General features: G+C 36.2%; 1 protein-coding gene across 2 annotated transcripts in view; it reads right to left on the minus strand.

Annotated features, from left to right (window-relative positions):
• Positions 1-402: 402 nt before the first annotated feature.
• The window catches only part of trpc6a (transient receptor potential cation channel, subfamily C, member 6a), a 39,025-nt gene continuing 25,298 nt past the window's right edge, over positions 403-14,129 (minus strand). For both annotated transcript variants that reach the window (XM_015341704.2, XM_006628064.3), the window contains exons 6-12: positions 12,571-12,801; positions 11,784-12,048; positions 6,435-6,630; positions 4,344-4,547; positions 2,382-2,438; positions 1,900-1,975; positions 403-1,696 (exon numbers count right to left, since the gene is read on the minus strand). In XM_015341704.2, coding sequence (XP_015197190.2) covers positions 1,557-1,696; positions 1,900-1,975; positions 2,382-2,438; positions 4,344-4,547; positions 6,435-6,630; positions 11,784-12,048; positions 12,571-12,801 — 1,169 coding nt within the window. In that variant the 3' untranslated portion in view covers positions 403-1,556. The remainder of the gene's footprint in view (positions 1,697-1,899; positions 1,976-2,381; positions 2,439-4,343; positions 4,548-6,434; positions 6,631-11,783; positions 12,049-12,570; positions 12,802-14,129) is intronic.

Here is a 14,129-nt window from a genome sequence, read left to right on the forward strand (position 1 = left end):
TTTCTGTTCCCATAACAAGCAATAGCAAGGCAAACATTCTAAATCTAAAAACTGCATGTGGTTTGTAATTTCTATTAATTTAATTAGCAAGAGAGGCATTGTTAGCATTGCTGCCTCAAAATGCTTGTGCCCAGGGTTCAATTCCAGACCTGGGGTGCAATCTGTGTGGAAGGTGTATGTTTCCACCAGGTGCTCTGGTTTTCTCCCACAGTCCAAAAACATAAGGGTAGGTTAACTGGCTTCTGGGAAAACTGGCCCTACAGTGTGTGTGTCTATGCTGCGATGGACTGGGGTCCCATCCGACCCTGAATTAAAAGAAGTGGTTAGATGGATAAAAAGCCGCAATGCTGCATTGAAAGAAATTAATATTTTTTTTTATGATAGAGTGATTCACGGGTATAGTATATTTCAAAATAATGGCTTTATTAATAAAAACAATTGTGTTTACATAAACTTCATCCATTATAAACATGGCAGTGGTGATGTCTTTGTAGGGTAGAAGGGAGGTGAAAAAAGAGACAAAAATTATACATAAAATGATGTTTTGCATAACTGAAGTATAAAGCTGTACACCGTGACATGCCATCTGTATAACTCTAAACTATTAAAGGAGTGACAACCCTGTCAAAAATGCAGGACAGTTTTCTTTCATAGATAACTTGAAAGCCATTTTAAAATGAAAAAAAAGCAATATTTGGTAGGCCTCCATGTGCTCTCTATACATATATTGTTTGCAAATACAGTATGCTTAATGCATGACCTGCAATTAGCTGTGAATCCAAAGAAGTGCTTCTCCAGATTGAAACCTTTCAGAACAAGGTTCTTGAAATACAGTACAGTGCTTGATTATCCATAATGCAACATGTAATGAAAAAAATGTGACACTGAATTGCTTGTAACAGTTCAGCACTGAATTTATACAAAAATCATCCTGAAAAACTTTGTGTGATAAGCTAATTCACTGAAGGTCTAGTGACTAACAAATTGTAATTATAACATACCTTCACTAACCTCTCATATTCCTTGCCCGTTTATTTAAATATTTTATTTTATTTTTTATTGCAGATTTACATTAGAGAGATAAAAGAACCTGTTCAGTTAGGTAGCATCATTATATGAAGGATATGGCTTCAGCAACATAAGTTAACAAACATACAAAATACAAAATATTTCACAGTGCCTTCACTATTTGCTTTTGCCCTGCTTTAAGAGGACACCGGCATCATTAAAACCTTATTATGCAGCCAGTCCACAAGACTGATTTTGTGGTTTTAGTTCTGCCATTTTGGCACTACCAAGTAAAACTACAAAAAGGCCAGCGAGAGAAATGGTGCCACTAACTTGGGGCATTTGGAAAAATCTGAGAACTTGAATGAAAAAATATAATTTGCCAGACTAAATATTTAAACATGAGAAACGTAAGATAAGTTTATTTTCTTCCATGTACCTCATCAGCCACAGAGTGTGATTTTAGTTATTTGATATTTCAAGGCAACAGCAATAAAAGTGTGTTGGTTTGAAATTGCTCTGAAAATATATTAAATATATCCTCCTATTTACTGGTGTGCTGTCTGAATTGATAACTTCTCTCCGAGTTTTCTAATCAGCTCAGCCAGGTCCTCCGTGTTGTGGGATTTTTCTTCAAGTAGTTCATAACGCAAACTGGAAATGTCCTGCTTGATTTCTTTCAGCTCACCTAGAAAGTGCAGAAAGTGAAAGACATTGGTCATGTTCTTTTCCCGATTGAACACCGAAGTCGTAAGCAAATATGGAGAAGATTGACTTCAGCAGATCGACTTAACCATAAGTCATAATCCTAACTGAAAGACAATTTGCTACAGAGAAGACTATAGAAAGCTACTTTTGCTTGGACCAAATAATCAAATAGCTCTACCTTACCTTCATTAACTTCATCGCTTTCTTTATCAATTTGTGCTTTGAACACATATCGCTTGATGAGACGTTTCATTATCTTCTGTAAAATGCAAAATATTGTCATTTATAAATGATCACACATATAAGCATCAGTAGTATATGAAATGGTCTAGAAGACTCGATTATTGGCCCGATTTGTTGATTCATCAATAATCTTATGCAAATCAAAGCCTAACATACAAAATGCTGTTGTTTTTCTTTACCCTTAATGGCAGGACTCACAGGAAGGTTACAGAGTGAATAGGTTATTTAATGGTCAAGAGACTTAGCAGGCCACTAATATTCATAACATTGCTTGCTTAATTTTGTACTGTACTGTGGTCTATGATGCATTTTATTCAATGATTTGTAAGTGGTTTAATCACCTAACCTTCTAAACACATTGCAAGAGCTGATAAGCTTTTAATCATATGCTGTTGTTGATTGTTGCTGTTAGATAATATTACCTGGTACCGTGTTGGAGAGTTAGAACTTCTAACAGTTGAATGCATGTCTGAGCCCAGCTAGAAATTAAACGGCAAGAAGAAAAACTGTTAGTCTTCAAAAGATCGACAGCTTTCTGTTTCTGTCAATAACGGATGTCTAATCAAAAAATCCTGTAATCTGTTCTGAAGAGGGTTAGGTATTCAAAGGAACTTTGGTCCAAGTGTTAAAAGTCTAACCTACGAAATGTGCCAAAGATGGAACTATAAAATTGCCATCCTATCTCTCTAACTCTAACACTTACTCTATCAAATGTCTTTGGTACTATAGTACCACCTAGAACAATGCAGACATTTTAATATATTCAATTTCTAAAGTAATTTTCCGATGTGCCCTTGAGCCGAAATGGTGCTAGTTTGTTTTGTAAGAGACTTGCTGCTTAGATGCCCTGATTGTCTAAATCAAAGCTGGATAGGAAATAATTTGGGGAAACTTGGGAAAAGAAAACGGTTTTGAACTTAGAACACAAATCATACGTGGTACTGAAAAACACCCTCCTCCAATATACTTGAAAGTTAAGCACATTCTCTGTTTAGAAACCTGCTATATGTAAAGAGGTCAAAGGAAGCCTACTATGTACTCTATATTTTAATACAAACCACAGCGAGTACTGAAAGTAATACTGAGATGGTGAGGGAAATGTACTTGAAGTAGGACATATATTAATGCATTCCACCTTTTTTCTGTAGCCATTTGAATTGTACCCTGATTGTACAATTGTGATCTACCAGTATTATACTGTAAGCAAGGGCTATGGCAAGCTGGAGTCTATACTAGGAGCACAGGGCGGAAGGAGGGACCCTGCCCTCGAAGAGACGTCAGTTCGTATCAGAGCAGAGACCCTGCTGAACCTTAAAGCCCACATTTAAATGTCCTGTCATTTACCAAATCGCTGTATACCATACGGTGTCATGGGATGCCGGAACCTACCCGGCAAGCAACGAGCGCAAGGCAGGGTACACCCTGGACTGGGAGCCAGTCCATCGCAGGGCCAGTGCAAGCCAACATGGGGACAAGTTGGAGGCTACAGTAAGGCCGAAGGGGGAAATTTGGCCTGGACCCTGGGATAACTCCCTACTCTTATCGAGAAATGCCCAGGGATCTTTAATGATCACTGAGAGTAAGGACCACATTTAAATGGTTAAATATAAATGAAATATATTTTTATAAATGAAATAAAAAAAGGTTTGTTTTAGGTGGAAATCAAATAATATTAGGACTTGAGAGACGTGAACTTTGAAAACAATCTGATCATTTTTTTAAATCAATACTCCCATTTTTCCTCCCAGAAGGGTTTTTTCGTTTTTCTCATATAGCCACTTGGTGGCGCCTTTAACCACATCATATTGTCAGTCATACTAGCTAGGCCATACAGTTAAAATCACTTTTTTTTTCATTGCAAATTAGCTAGTTGGGGGTTGTGGTAGGATTGTGAAAAGACAGCTTCCAAAGATTATCTTCATATGGGTTAGTCAGAACAAAAACATTAATAACTGCATTTAATTACTGCAAGTACGTTTTCCTGTTACCTTTTTGTTGTTTTGCACATTGCCTGTTGTCTCTGTCTTTCTTTTGCTACACAATTGTGTTGTTGTTGTTGTTGTTGTTGTTGTTTTTCTCTTTGTACTACTTATGTCCAAGAGCTAGCTAAATAGCATTTCGTTATACCATATTCCATGTATATGAGTGTAATGACAATAAACTTGAACTTGAACTTGAACTTAAAACTAGTCACATGGTCAGTATTTAGTTTGGCTCTCGGGTGAAATAACTCATCACAGTCATTGTCGGTAATTTGGGTATATTTCATATGAATAGTAATATCAATCTAAAACTGAAGTTGACATACAATCTAAGTTTGACAATGGGATTTAGAGTAAATCAGATCTATCAATTTAGTGGCAACTAATTAGAGGCAAACTCACCTCGTTCAACTCAGCATCTCCGTTTGTATCAGTTTTCTGAATGCGCAACAAAACCTTTAAGAATTGCTTTATCTTCAAAACAAGGCAGACCACGGACTTGGGGCTGGGAATCAGGTTAAAGGGCACAGGCAGAGTCCTCCCCTCCTCAAAATAGGAGAACCACAGCTTAGCTCTGGCGAATTTCCACTCCACATCAGCATCATCCTGTATCAGCCACAAACAGGACAGGAAATAAATATGAATATAGATGATTTTAATTGTCGAAATTACATTCACATATTTTATATTTTCAGCAATATTTTGGTTTTTGAGTATTTCTAAGAAAAACACTGATTCTGATATTCAGGGAAAACTGAATATTTTAAGTACCCTTCATATCCTGGCTGCAGTGAAATTTGGCAAAAGAATCATAAATGATCATAAATGATCTGTATTCTAATTTTATTTAGGATTTTTAAAAAAAAGTGTATTAAGAAGGACTGTAATGAAATATAGAGTGACATTCAGTACTGTGATATTATCTGGAATGGACTTCAATTGTTCAATTTATGCTTTCTGTCTTTAATACTTAAAACTTAAATACACTATAAAATGAGTAGTTTATTATACTTATAATTCAAGCACATCAAACTAAATAAGTGCTATGAGAAAGGGCATTGTATTGCAAAAAGAAATCAGACTTTTGCATTCAGACAGTATATTACTACCAAAACCGAGCTGCAAAAAGTATATTTCTCATTAACTCAGCTGTTGCACAGCTGAAAGCCTGGAATGGAATGTGAGGAGGAATACTGTACAAGGCCTGTACACAAAGGTTATCAATTTGCTGCCATTTTCATTTCATTTCAATTACATTCCAGAAGGGTTGTTGCTTGGGAGACATCTCTCTTAATGTCAATTACTTAAAGAGATAATATACAAATAATGATCTCCAAGAGCGACCTTGTATGTCACAGTTAAATGATACTGCTGATGATTGAATACCACAGCACCATTAAATAGTAAATGCATAATTGTTTAATTAAACGTCCATTGCACTATTGTCCTTAGGGCTCTTGTGTCTACAGATTAAAATCCTTTGCTTCTATTTTAATTTATTTTGAAGAGCATATAATCTTGCAGCAGTGAATAGAGAAAGAATAACAGCAGTTATGTCGATAACACTGCACAATAAAAAGGTGCTCTTTTGCAATAAAAAGAAGAAGCTGAACAGATATGATACCATAGTAAAACTGAATCAGTTAATGCATTAATTTAAAACTGCAAGACATTAATTTAAGAACACAAAAGGGTTACAGATGAGAGGAGGCCACTGGGCTCATATAGCCCATTTGGTATAGTAGCTGGTAGCTACCTGATCCAAAGATCTCATCTGCTGTAGCTTTTCCTTGAAGGAAGCTAAGATATCAGCTTCAACAGTTCCACACTCTTACCACTTAATCTAATTTAACTTTAAGTTGTGAACCATTCAGTGGTAAAATCACATTCTTACAAACCAGACATTGTTCCTCTTTCCTTAAAGAAAAATGCCATCACATAAAAAATAAAATAGTTCAATTAATAGAAACCTACTGCAAAATGAATTAGTAACAGATGTGACTGATGTGTAATAAGGTGCTCTACTCAGGCACGACACCAAAAAGGTCAATGCAGGACATCCGAGCATTCAACAATCAGGGAACAGACAGCAGGAATCATACAGCACATTGAGTAATTTTTACATTCATAAGAGAGAAAGCAAAGGCTGACAATGGTTGTCTTTTAATGTGATACGAAGAAAGATTCTGCTCAATGCCACACATATTGAATTGTATCCAATCAGCCACATTTACAGATAATAGCTATGTTAAACATTTTACTCTTTATAGACAATTAAGAAAATAATTTGGATTTTGCTTTCCTTAGATGTTTTGAGCTTCACTGTTTTTTGTCACAGTGAAGACCGCAAAATTCTTTGTGACAAGCCCAGTTTTGTTTTCTCAGCTGAATTAGTGATGGAATGAAAACTTCTGAACTCTCTTCATCCGAGCTTTTAAGATTGACCATCGTATATATACTTTATAAGACAGATAGAATAAGTTGTGCTTTTACCTCAATTTCCTGAAAGGAGTTGTTGATCATGGCTATCAGCATGTTCAGCAGCACAATGACCATGGTCACATTGTACACTCCATACAGGACATAGCCAATGTTTTCTATGAACTTGTGATCATTACCAATAACAACCGTTTTCACTTCAGATAGTCCAAATATGGCCCAAAATAATGTTTTAAAGCTTTCTTCAATTCTGCAACAGAAAGACAAAAAGAAAACAGAATCTAATAATTTTAAAGACCCTTAAAAAACCAACAAACAAATCATTGCTAAATACAGATATTATTCATAGTTGACATATTAATGACTTTGATATATGTGCACTCTGGATGTGGTTATTTCAGTTAATATAAATTAGTATAAATAGTTTGAATCATAAGTTATGTTAAATATTTAGTATCATAACTTTGTATCAAAAATGTAGCCACTACAAAAACATAAATCCATTTAAAGTGATTCAGTGCCAGAAGCTGTCCTCTGTTTATTTTTCTATTTTCTGGTTATTTTTTCAACTGAATTGATATTTTAAAGCGACAGAAAAAATAAATGTCACAAATGGTGCATTTGTGGCCAGAATATCAACATCATAATTTCCCTTCTTTCTATGAGCCACTCAAAGAGGTTCTGTAGATTAAGTTAAACACTTCAGTTAACTCAGATGTTGTGAAACTGAAGTATAACCTATACAGTACTACGAAATAACAACCATCGGTGTGGTGGCTCTGTAGCTTCCGCCTGTGGCTAGAAGGTTGCTGGTTTGTATTTTGCGGCGAGCAGAGGAATCCTACTCTGTTGGGCCCCTGAGCAAGGCCCTTAACCCCAACTGCTCCAGGGGCGCCGTATAAATGGCTCACCCTGCGCTCTGACCCCAAGCTTCTCTTCCTGTCTGTGTGTCTCATGGAGAGCTAGCTGGAGTATGTGAAAGGAAAAATTCTTAATACAAGAAATTGTATATGGCCAATAAAGTGATCTTATCTTATCTTGGATTTCACACAGAAGAGTAGTGACAAAGTGTGTTGGTGTCTATTTTCAATGACAGATACATGTCAGACAGATACAATAACAGATTCAAGTAGGGACTGCTTAGAATATCCAAATTCACATATAACCAAGTTATATAAGTTATATATAAAGTTATTATATAACTAAATTGCATAATGTACTATAGTATATAGCATGTATGGTTAAAAGACATACAGTAAGTAACCCTCCCTCATATGATCATTAAAGTACTAATGCATTGTCTTTAAGTTAATTTAATATAACATTTATCAACTATAGCCAGGAGCCATATCACCCTGCAACTCACAACTGGCAACCCACTGAAGATAAGCAGGTGTGAGCTTGGTCAGTACCTGGATGAGAGACCTGGGAAAAACTAAGGTTGCTGCTGGAAGAGGTGTTAGTGGGGCCAGCAGGGGGCGCTACTACTCATGTGGGTCCTAATGCCCCAGTGTAGTGACAGGGACACTATACTGTAAACAGGCGCCGTCCTTCGAATGAGATGTAAAACCGAGGTCCTGACTCTCTGTGGTCATTAAAAATCCCAGGGTGTTTCTCGAAAAGAGTAGGGGTGTACCCCGGCGTCCTGGCCAAATTTCCCATCAGCCTTTATCAATCATGGCCTCCTAATAATCCCCATCTATGAATTGGCTACATTACTCTGCTCTCCTCCCCACTGAGAGCTGGTGTGTGGTGATGTGACGGCGCACTATGGCTGCCGTCACATCATCCAGGTGGATGCTGCACATTGGTGGTGGTAGAGGGGAGTCCCCATTACCTGTAAAGCGCTTTGAGTGGAGTGTCCAGAAAATCGCTATATAATTATTATTATTATTAACTAAAAGAAACAACAGTAATCATAAACCTACAGCAACCAGAAGAAGCCTGCACTTGCTCTCTATGCCTCTGTGATTAGCACACATACACTACTAAATAATGAAACAGGCAATAAAACTGTCAGTGATTCTGTACGGTCCTCTCCAGCCAGTCATTCCCCACGCTGCCGACAAAGAAACTGGAGTATCAATAACACTGTTCTATCGCCCCTTTTCCCACTAGTCATGGAGCAGGTAAAGCTAGGAAAGCAGACAGAAAGCACACGTCCCCCGTACGCAGAAGTGGGAAAAGCTAAAAAGTGGGGATAGAGGGGAAAAAAAGGGGGTGAACCTGGGGTATAAGGGTAGAGATCGTGGGGACAGCCCAACAGTGGGGGGGATTGGATCACTTCACTCCCCCCCCCCCACCATGTTCCTCATCCCTGAGAGAGACTTTGAAGTCCTGGAGTTGGACTGACTGTCTTCTGAGGACGTGGGAGCAGAAGGGATCTGGGAAGGACCAAAGTACGCAGTGAGCAGCTGGCGTAAGTCGACAATGAAGGCCTGGTCTTCATCAGCTGGAGCTGGGACTATCGAGCTCTGGGGGTCTTCTTCCTTAGAGGGGCCCGTCCGTCAAAGTGCGCTTTGACAATGGGAATTTTTCTCTCCTGGTCTCCTTTCCCACTTCAACGCCCTTGCACGGACCCACCCACTTGTTGTCCAGCCAAGCCATCCTCAGATTCCCCACTGGGAAGGTGGGGGCTTTTTCAGCCCCCACCTTCCCAGTGGAGGAATCACGGACTGTCTCACCACGGGAAGGGAAATAAAATCCAGCCATCTTGTCCACACAGGACACTGGGTAGCCCTCTGCTACTCTTGGTCTGTTTGAAGCCCTGCTAAAATTCAACGCTATCAGTTGAAGAGTCCTTTAAAACTATTTTAAGATAAAGATGCTGAATTCCCATGATGTCTATTGTAAGTATCTAAAAGCAGTCGGTCATACCTCAAACACAAGCAAGAATTGAATGCATACAGAAACTTGTAAAAGTGAAAGGTGAAGTTAATGGCACAACTCAAACTGAACTGAATCTGAACATGTAAATGATACTTTAATTGCGTATTATACAAGAGGCTCACAGAAATAATTCAGCACTCTGTACAAATGTCACAACACCTCTAGTTCTTATGTTCAGAATCCTCAGAACTAGTTACACAAGTCTTGGGAACATAAGCAGGGAGTCAACACTGAACAGTATTTTTTGCTGGTAGAGTATTTACAGTAATGTGAGTAATGCATTTAACATCAAAATAATCCAAAATAGACAAAACTGCATAGCAAAAAGGAGAGAACATTCTGCATATGTGTCACAGCTTCCCCATGAAGCAACAAAATAAAACAGCATTGCAATCATCTCATCTTAAGAATGGCTATTTTGTAGCATCATTTTGAAGATATTGCAAACAGTTTTGAAGTAATACACAGTTTACAGGTAAACCATCTCAACGGTGATTCCTTTCATTTCCAAGCTCAGCAAAAATACATTCTATTATTGATCCAGAGTGCAAAACAAATTATGTAGTAACCCATTATCACCAGACCAAACTACTAGAGGGGACTTTTTTCACAGACAGGTAATCTTTTATAACACTGGGTGCCTATTAGCAAGCTGAACAATTTGCTATTAAAACATAATGCACACCTGATGAAATCTCTGATATATGACCACCTCTGACATTCAGTGGAGAAGAACTACACAGTGCAACACAGTATCAATTTCATTCATTCCCTGATGTTTCTTTTTTACTGTTGCACTGTAACTTTGATATAAAGTATCAATACTGTAATTACACTCAGAATACTCAAAAGAAAAATACCCACATAATTTAGTAAAATACTGTATAGTTTCCTACATTCCTACCACATCATATATCAGAATCCAAATAAGTTGAAAGATTAGGGTGACAGCTGACCTAAGATTAATTTCATAGTCATACATATTTTAGATTCAGGTGAAATAATTACTCATTTGTAAATATATTCAAAACCTCAAACATTTTACAAATTACTCTTAATATTTGACCATTAAAGATTGCCTTTATTTTCTACTTAAAAGCATTCCAAAACTTGTTTTGACTAAACACAGTCCAGTAAAGACCATGTTAAGGTCTGGCTGTTCTGTTGATATTATAAAACTAGATTTCACTGATCGCAGAATATAACATATTGTTTTATACACACTAACATAATGCAAAACTCCTATATATTGTATAATGTATTTTTCTATTCTATCAGGGAAATTAAAAAAGTTTCAAACTAATAACCAATTAGTTATTCATAATGCATTTCTAGGAAGGAATCTATGATAATTGAAAATAGATTACATATGTTTTATCATGCATTGGACCAATGAAATTAAACAGAAGACACCATTGTTGTCATTCGAATTAAATGTCTTTTTCCTTATCTCCAAGTGTGCACAAAGGTTTGTGATCACTGTGATCTATATGCAAATTGACATGATGAACTTTTAACCTGGATAAGCACACTAATGTCTGACCCAACAGTTTCACTCACATTTAATTGATTTCCTATATTTAAAGAATGTGTTTTCATGTACAGTATTAGTTCATTCACTCTTGAATTCAGCAGATTTGTATTTGGTGGAAGAAACGTTTTTTTTTTTAATTTATGGATTTGTAAATCCAGCGTCACTGCCAGAGATAACTGCATCATTTATATTTGCTTTTAATTGAAATTCAACAGCTAAAATTCACAAACGAGATAGTCCTGCACCTTTTTTATTTAGCCCGTGATGGTGCACAAAAAAAATGTAACGCTCAGGTCAAAATGGATTTGATCACATAATTTAAATATATAAAACAAAATCACAACGTGGCCAAAACACAGAACAAAGAATCCTAATATGTTTTTGGCACAAACTGTGACATACTGTATTGTAAACGTTTTTAAAAACTACAAAGTTTAATATCAGGTGTAAACTTCCTGATCCTCTCGATATACTTGCATATATATATTCCTGGGTCTAGCATATTAAATTAATTATTCCATTGTCCATGAATTGGAAAGTTTTTATCTAAATACTTGAATATGCTGCAAAAGGCAACATAAATAGATTAGATGCCTCTGTGTCTAAGTAAAAGGCTGTGCAGTTTACTTGTTAATTCTATTTTTTAAGAAACTTGTTTAAATGTATCTGTTACTCTGTCATGGACATCAGCATCTATTGAGAAGCCACCGAAATGACAGCTTAATCATTGGATAGGAACAAAATCAACTGTGGAAAAATGTACATTTTTAATAGAGATGCTTTTTTATATGATTGATAAAAATTACTCTTATTAAAAATAATAAAATAAATTGCATTATCAGTTAAATTATTTTCAGTAATGTTGAACTGTTCATTCCCCACTTGATGTCATTACTGTATATGTAACAGAATATCTCGGTTGGTACTCTATTTTTTTCTTATCCATACAATCATATGTGTTTTGGATTATGTATACTTACGTGGTAAAGGCTTTATTCTGTTTTTCTGTAAAGTAGTGTGAGTAGAGATTAAACATTCCAATCATGAAGGCCAAAAAAACCAGGATAAAAATCACCATGAATTTAAAGATATCTTTCACCGTCCTTCCCAGAGAGATCTGTAAGGGGCCGAAACTCTCATTGGCAGGCAGGATATATGCAATTCTGGAGAAGCTTAAGACCACTGCAATGGCATAGAGGCCTTCAGAAATGAGCTGTGGGTCAGAGGGAAGCCAATATTTACGATCTGAAATACAAAAAAAAGAAAATAATGTCTGTTTAATTAAAATGAGTCATTTTTTAGTAATTAATTTAGTCACACAAGACATAAGAATTAAGTAACTGCAAAACAAGTGTCTATTAACTGAAGTAAAGTCACCATTAATAAATGCAAGTATAAAAGACCTAAGACAAATTAAGCTCTGTTACATCACTGACCCAGGATATCAAATTCATTCCCTATAGTGGTGGGACAAGAAAACTAAACATATTGTAAATTATTGGAATATGAGAGACTACCATTTTTTGTAGCATTTTGGGTTTTTAGTATTTAACCACTAGTATTTAATCTAATTTTAAGTCTATCTAAAATGTGCCCTTTGTCTTCTGTTTTCATTTTTAATGTAAAAAAATGGTAAAAAGGTTTACTAAAGGTTCCTTTTTGGGGTGTCACTAAGTTTTTGCTTTCCAGGGATGTGAGACTGCATTCTTATTGAATTAATTCATCTGGAGTTTGAGGATGGTTGAATGCAGTATTGTTCATACTTACAAAATGTGTAGTATTTTATCTCATAGGGCAGAGATGCATTTGTCAGATTCTTGACATTGTTCATGTTGATATAACACTGCGCCCTATATGCATGCCAATAGGCCATGAACCTTGCGATGAATGATGCCACAAAGATGGCCAGCATTCCAAAGTCCAGTAAGTTCCAGGGCTCTAGCAGGTATTCACGTGGGCCCTGTGACCAGATCTCCTTGCATTCTGCCCATATCATCCCTGCAAGAAAAACAGAACAGCGCCACTGTGTTATTTATAGTAAAGTGTTATGACAGGACTGTTACAGGAAATAAAGGCTTATGACTTAAAGACTTCCGCCCCCATTGTGAACTCGCATTCTTCACACTTCCAGTTCTGAAAACAGAACCTTGAACGGAGAAGCACTCCTTTTAAAGGAGATTATGCAGTAACTCGAAAAAAAAAAGTTTAACTTTTTCTTTATCTTGCTTTAAAAAGTAAATGTGCATCGTGCATGAGACCTTTGCACAAAACAGCTGACTTTCTGTCAGCCAAGTGTATTCGTCAAGGGTAACTGAACACCTTTTTTTCATGTTATCAGCTTGCAGTTCAACTGTAAATTTGTTGCTCATATTTTGTCGTCTAAGTACAGCAAGAGAACAATTGTTGCAAATGAAATGTAAAGATTTAAACATTCCACAGTATCAGGTGTTAAAAAAGGGTAGAAACACAGCATGATAAAATTTAACACAATTTCACATCAGCACCCTTCAATTCATTACTGTTCAATGGGCTATTCAAGATATTAATAAAAGTACAGTTTTACAGACCTGAGAGACCTGACACCTGAGACCTCAGATCACAGATGAAATTGTAGAAAATGGCTATTTTTTTAGAAAATGTTGCATTTAAGAAATTTTTATTTGTTCTCTGTTGCTCAAATTATACAGTAAATGTTTAAAGCAGAGATTTTGTTGGCATGAAGAAGAAATAAATTGCACTTTTTAAAATCAGTGTGAACACTTCAAATTAATATGAAACCTATTTCAATCTATATCAGTCTTGCCAGTTTCTGTTTAGATAACTGAATAAGTGATTTCTCAAAGCACTTAAGAACCAAACCACTAAAAGACGCCCTGTCAAAGATGGTGGATAGGAATGCAAACTGTACAGACTAAAACTCAGCATGTCCTTGACCTTTGAGAAGGTTATCTAAATACTGCTGTGTGGGAACTTCATTTTAATGATGAAGGAAAAAAACAGAATATAAAGATGTTTTCTTATATAATTAACTCAGGCTAAATAAATCCAGTAGTGAACCAGTACAAAATATGTGTCTTGGGATTTTAATGCTTTTTGTTCATCCCCATAAGTATGTCCAAAAAACAATAAACCTAATATATCACTGAGCTCAATGACTTCAAAACAAAAACTATTACCACCTTCCATGTAAGCTGCTCGTGCATCAAACACATTAAATTCTGTTTAAAATTTTCCAAATTCAATTCTGTACTTATACCTCCACACTCTCAATAACACACACCTTTTTATGTGGTTTCATTTCAGATGCTCTCTTGCAATATTATTGA

Source organism: Lepisosteus oculatus, chromosome 5 (genome assembly GCF_040954835.1).
Source record: "Lepisosteus oculatus isolate fLepOcu1 chromosome 5, fLepOcu1.hap2, whole genome shotgun sequence".
NCBI classification, from domain to species: Eukaryota; Metazoa; Chordata; class Actinopteri; order Semionotiformes; family Lepisosteidae; genus Lepisosteus; species Lepisosteus oculatus.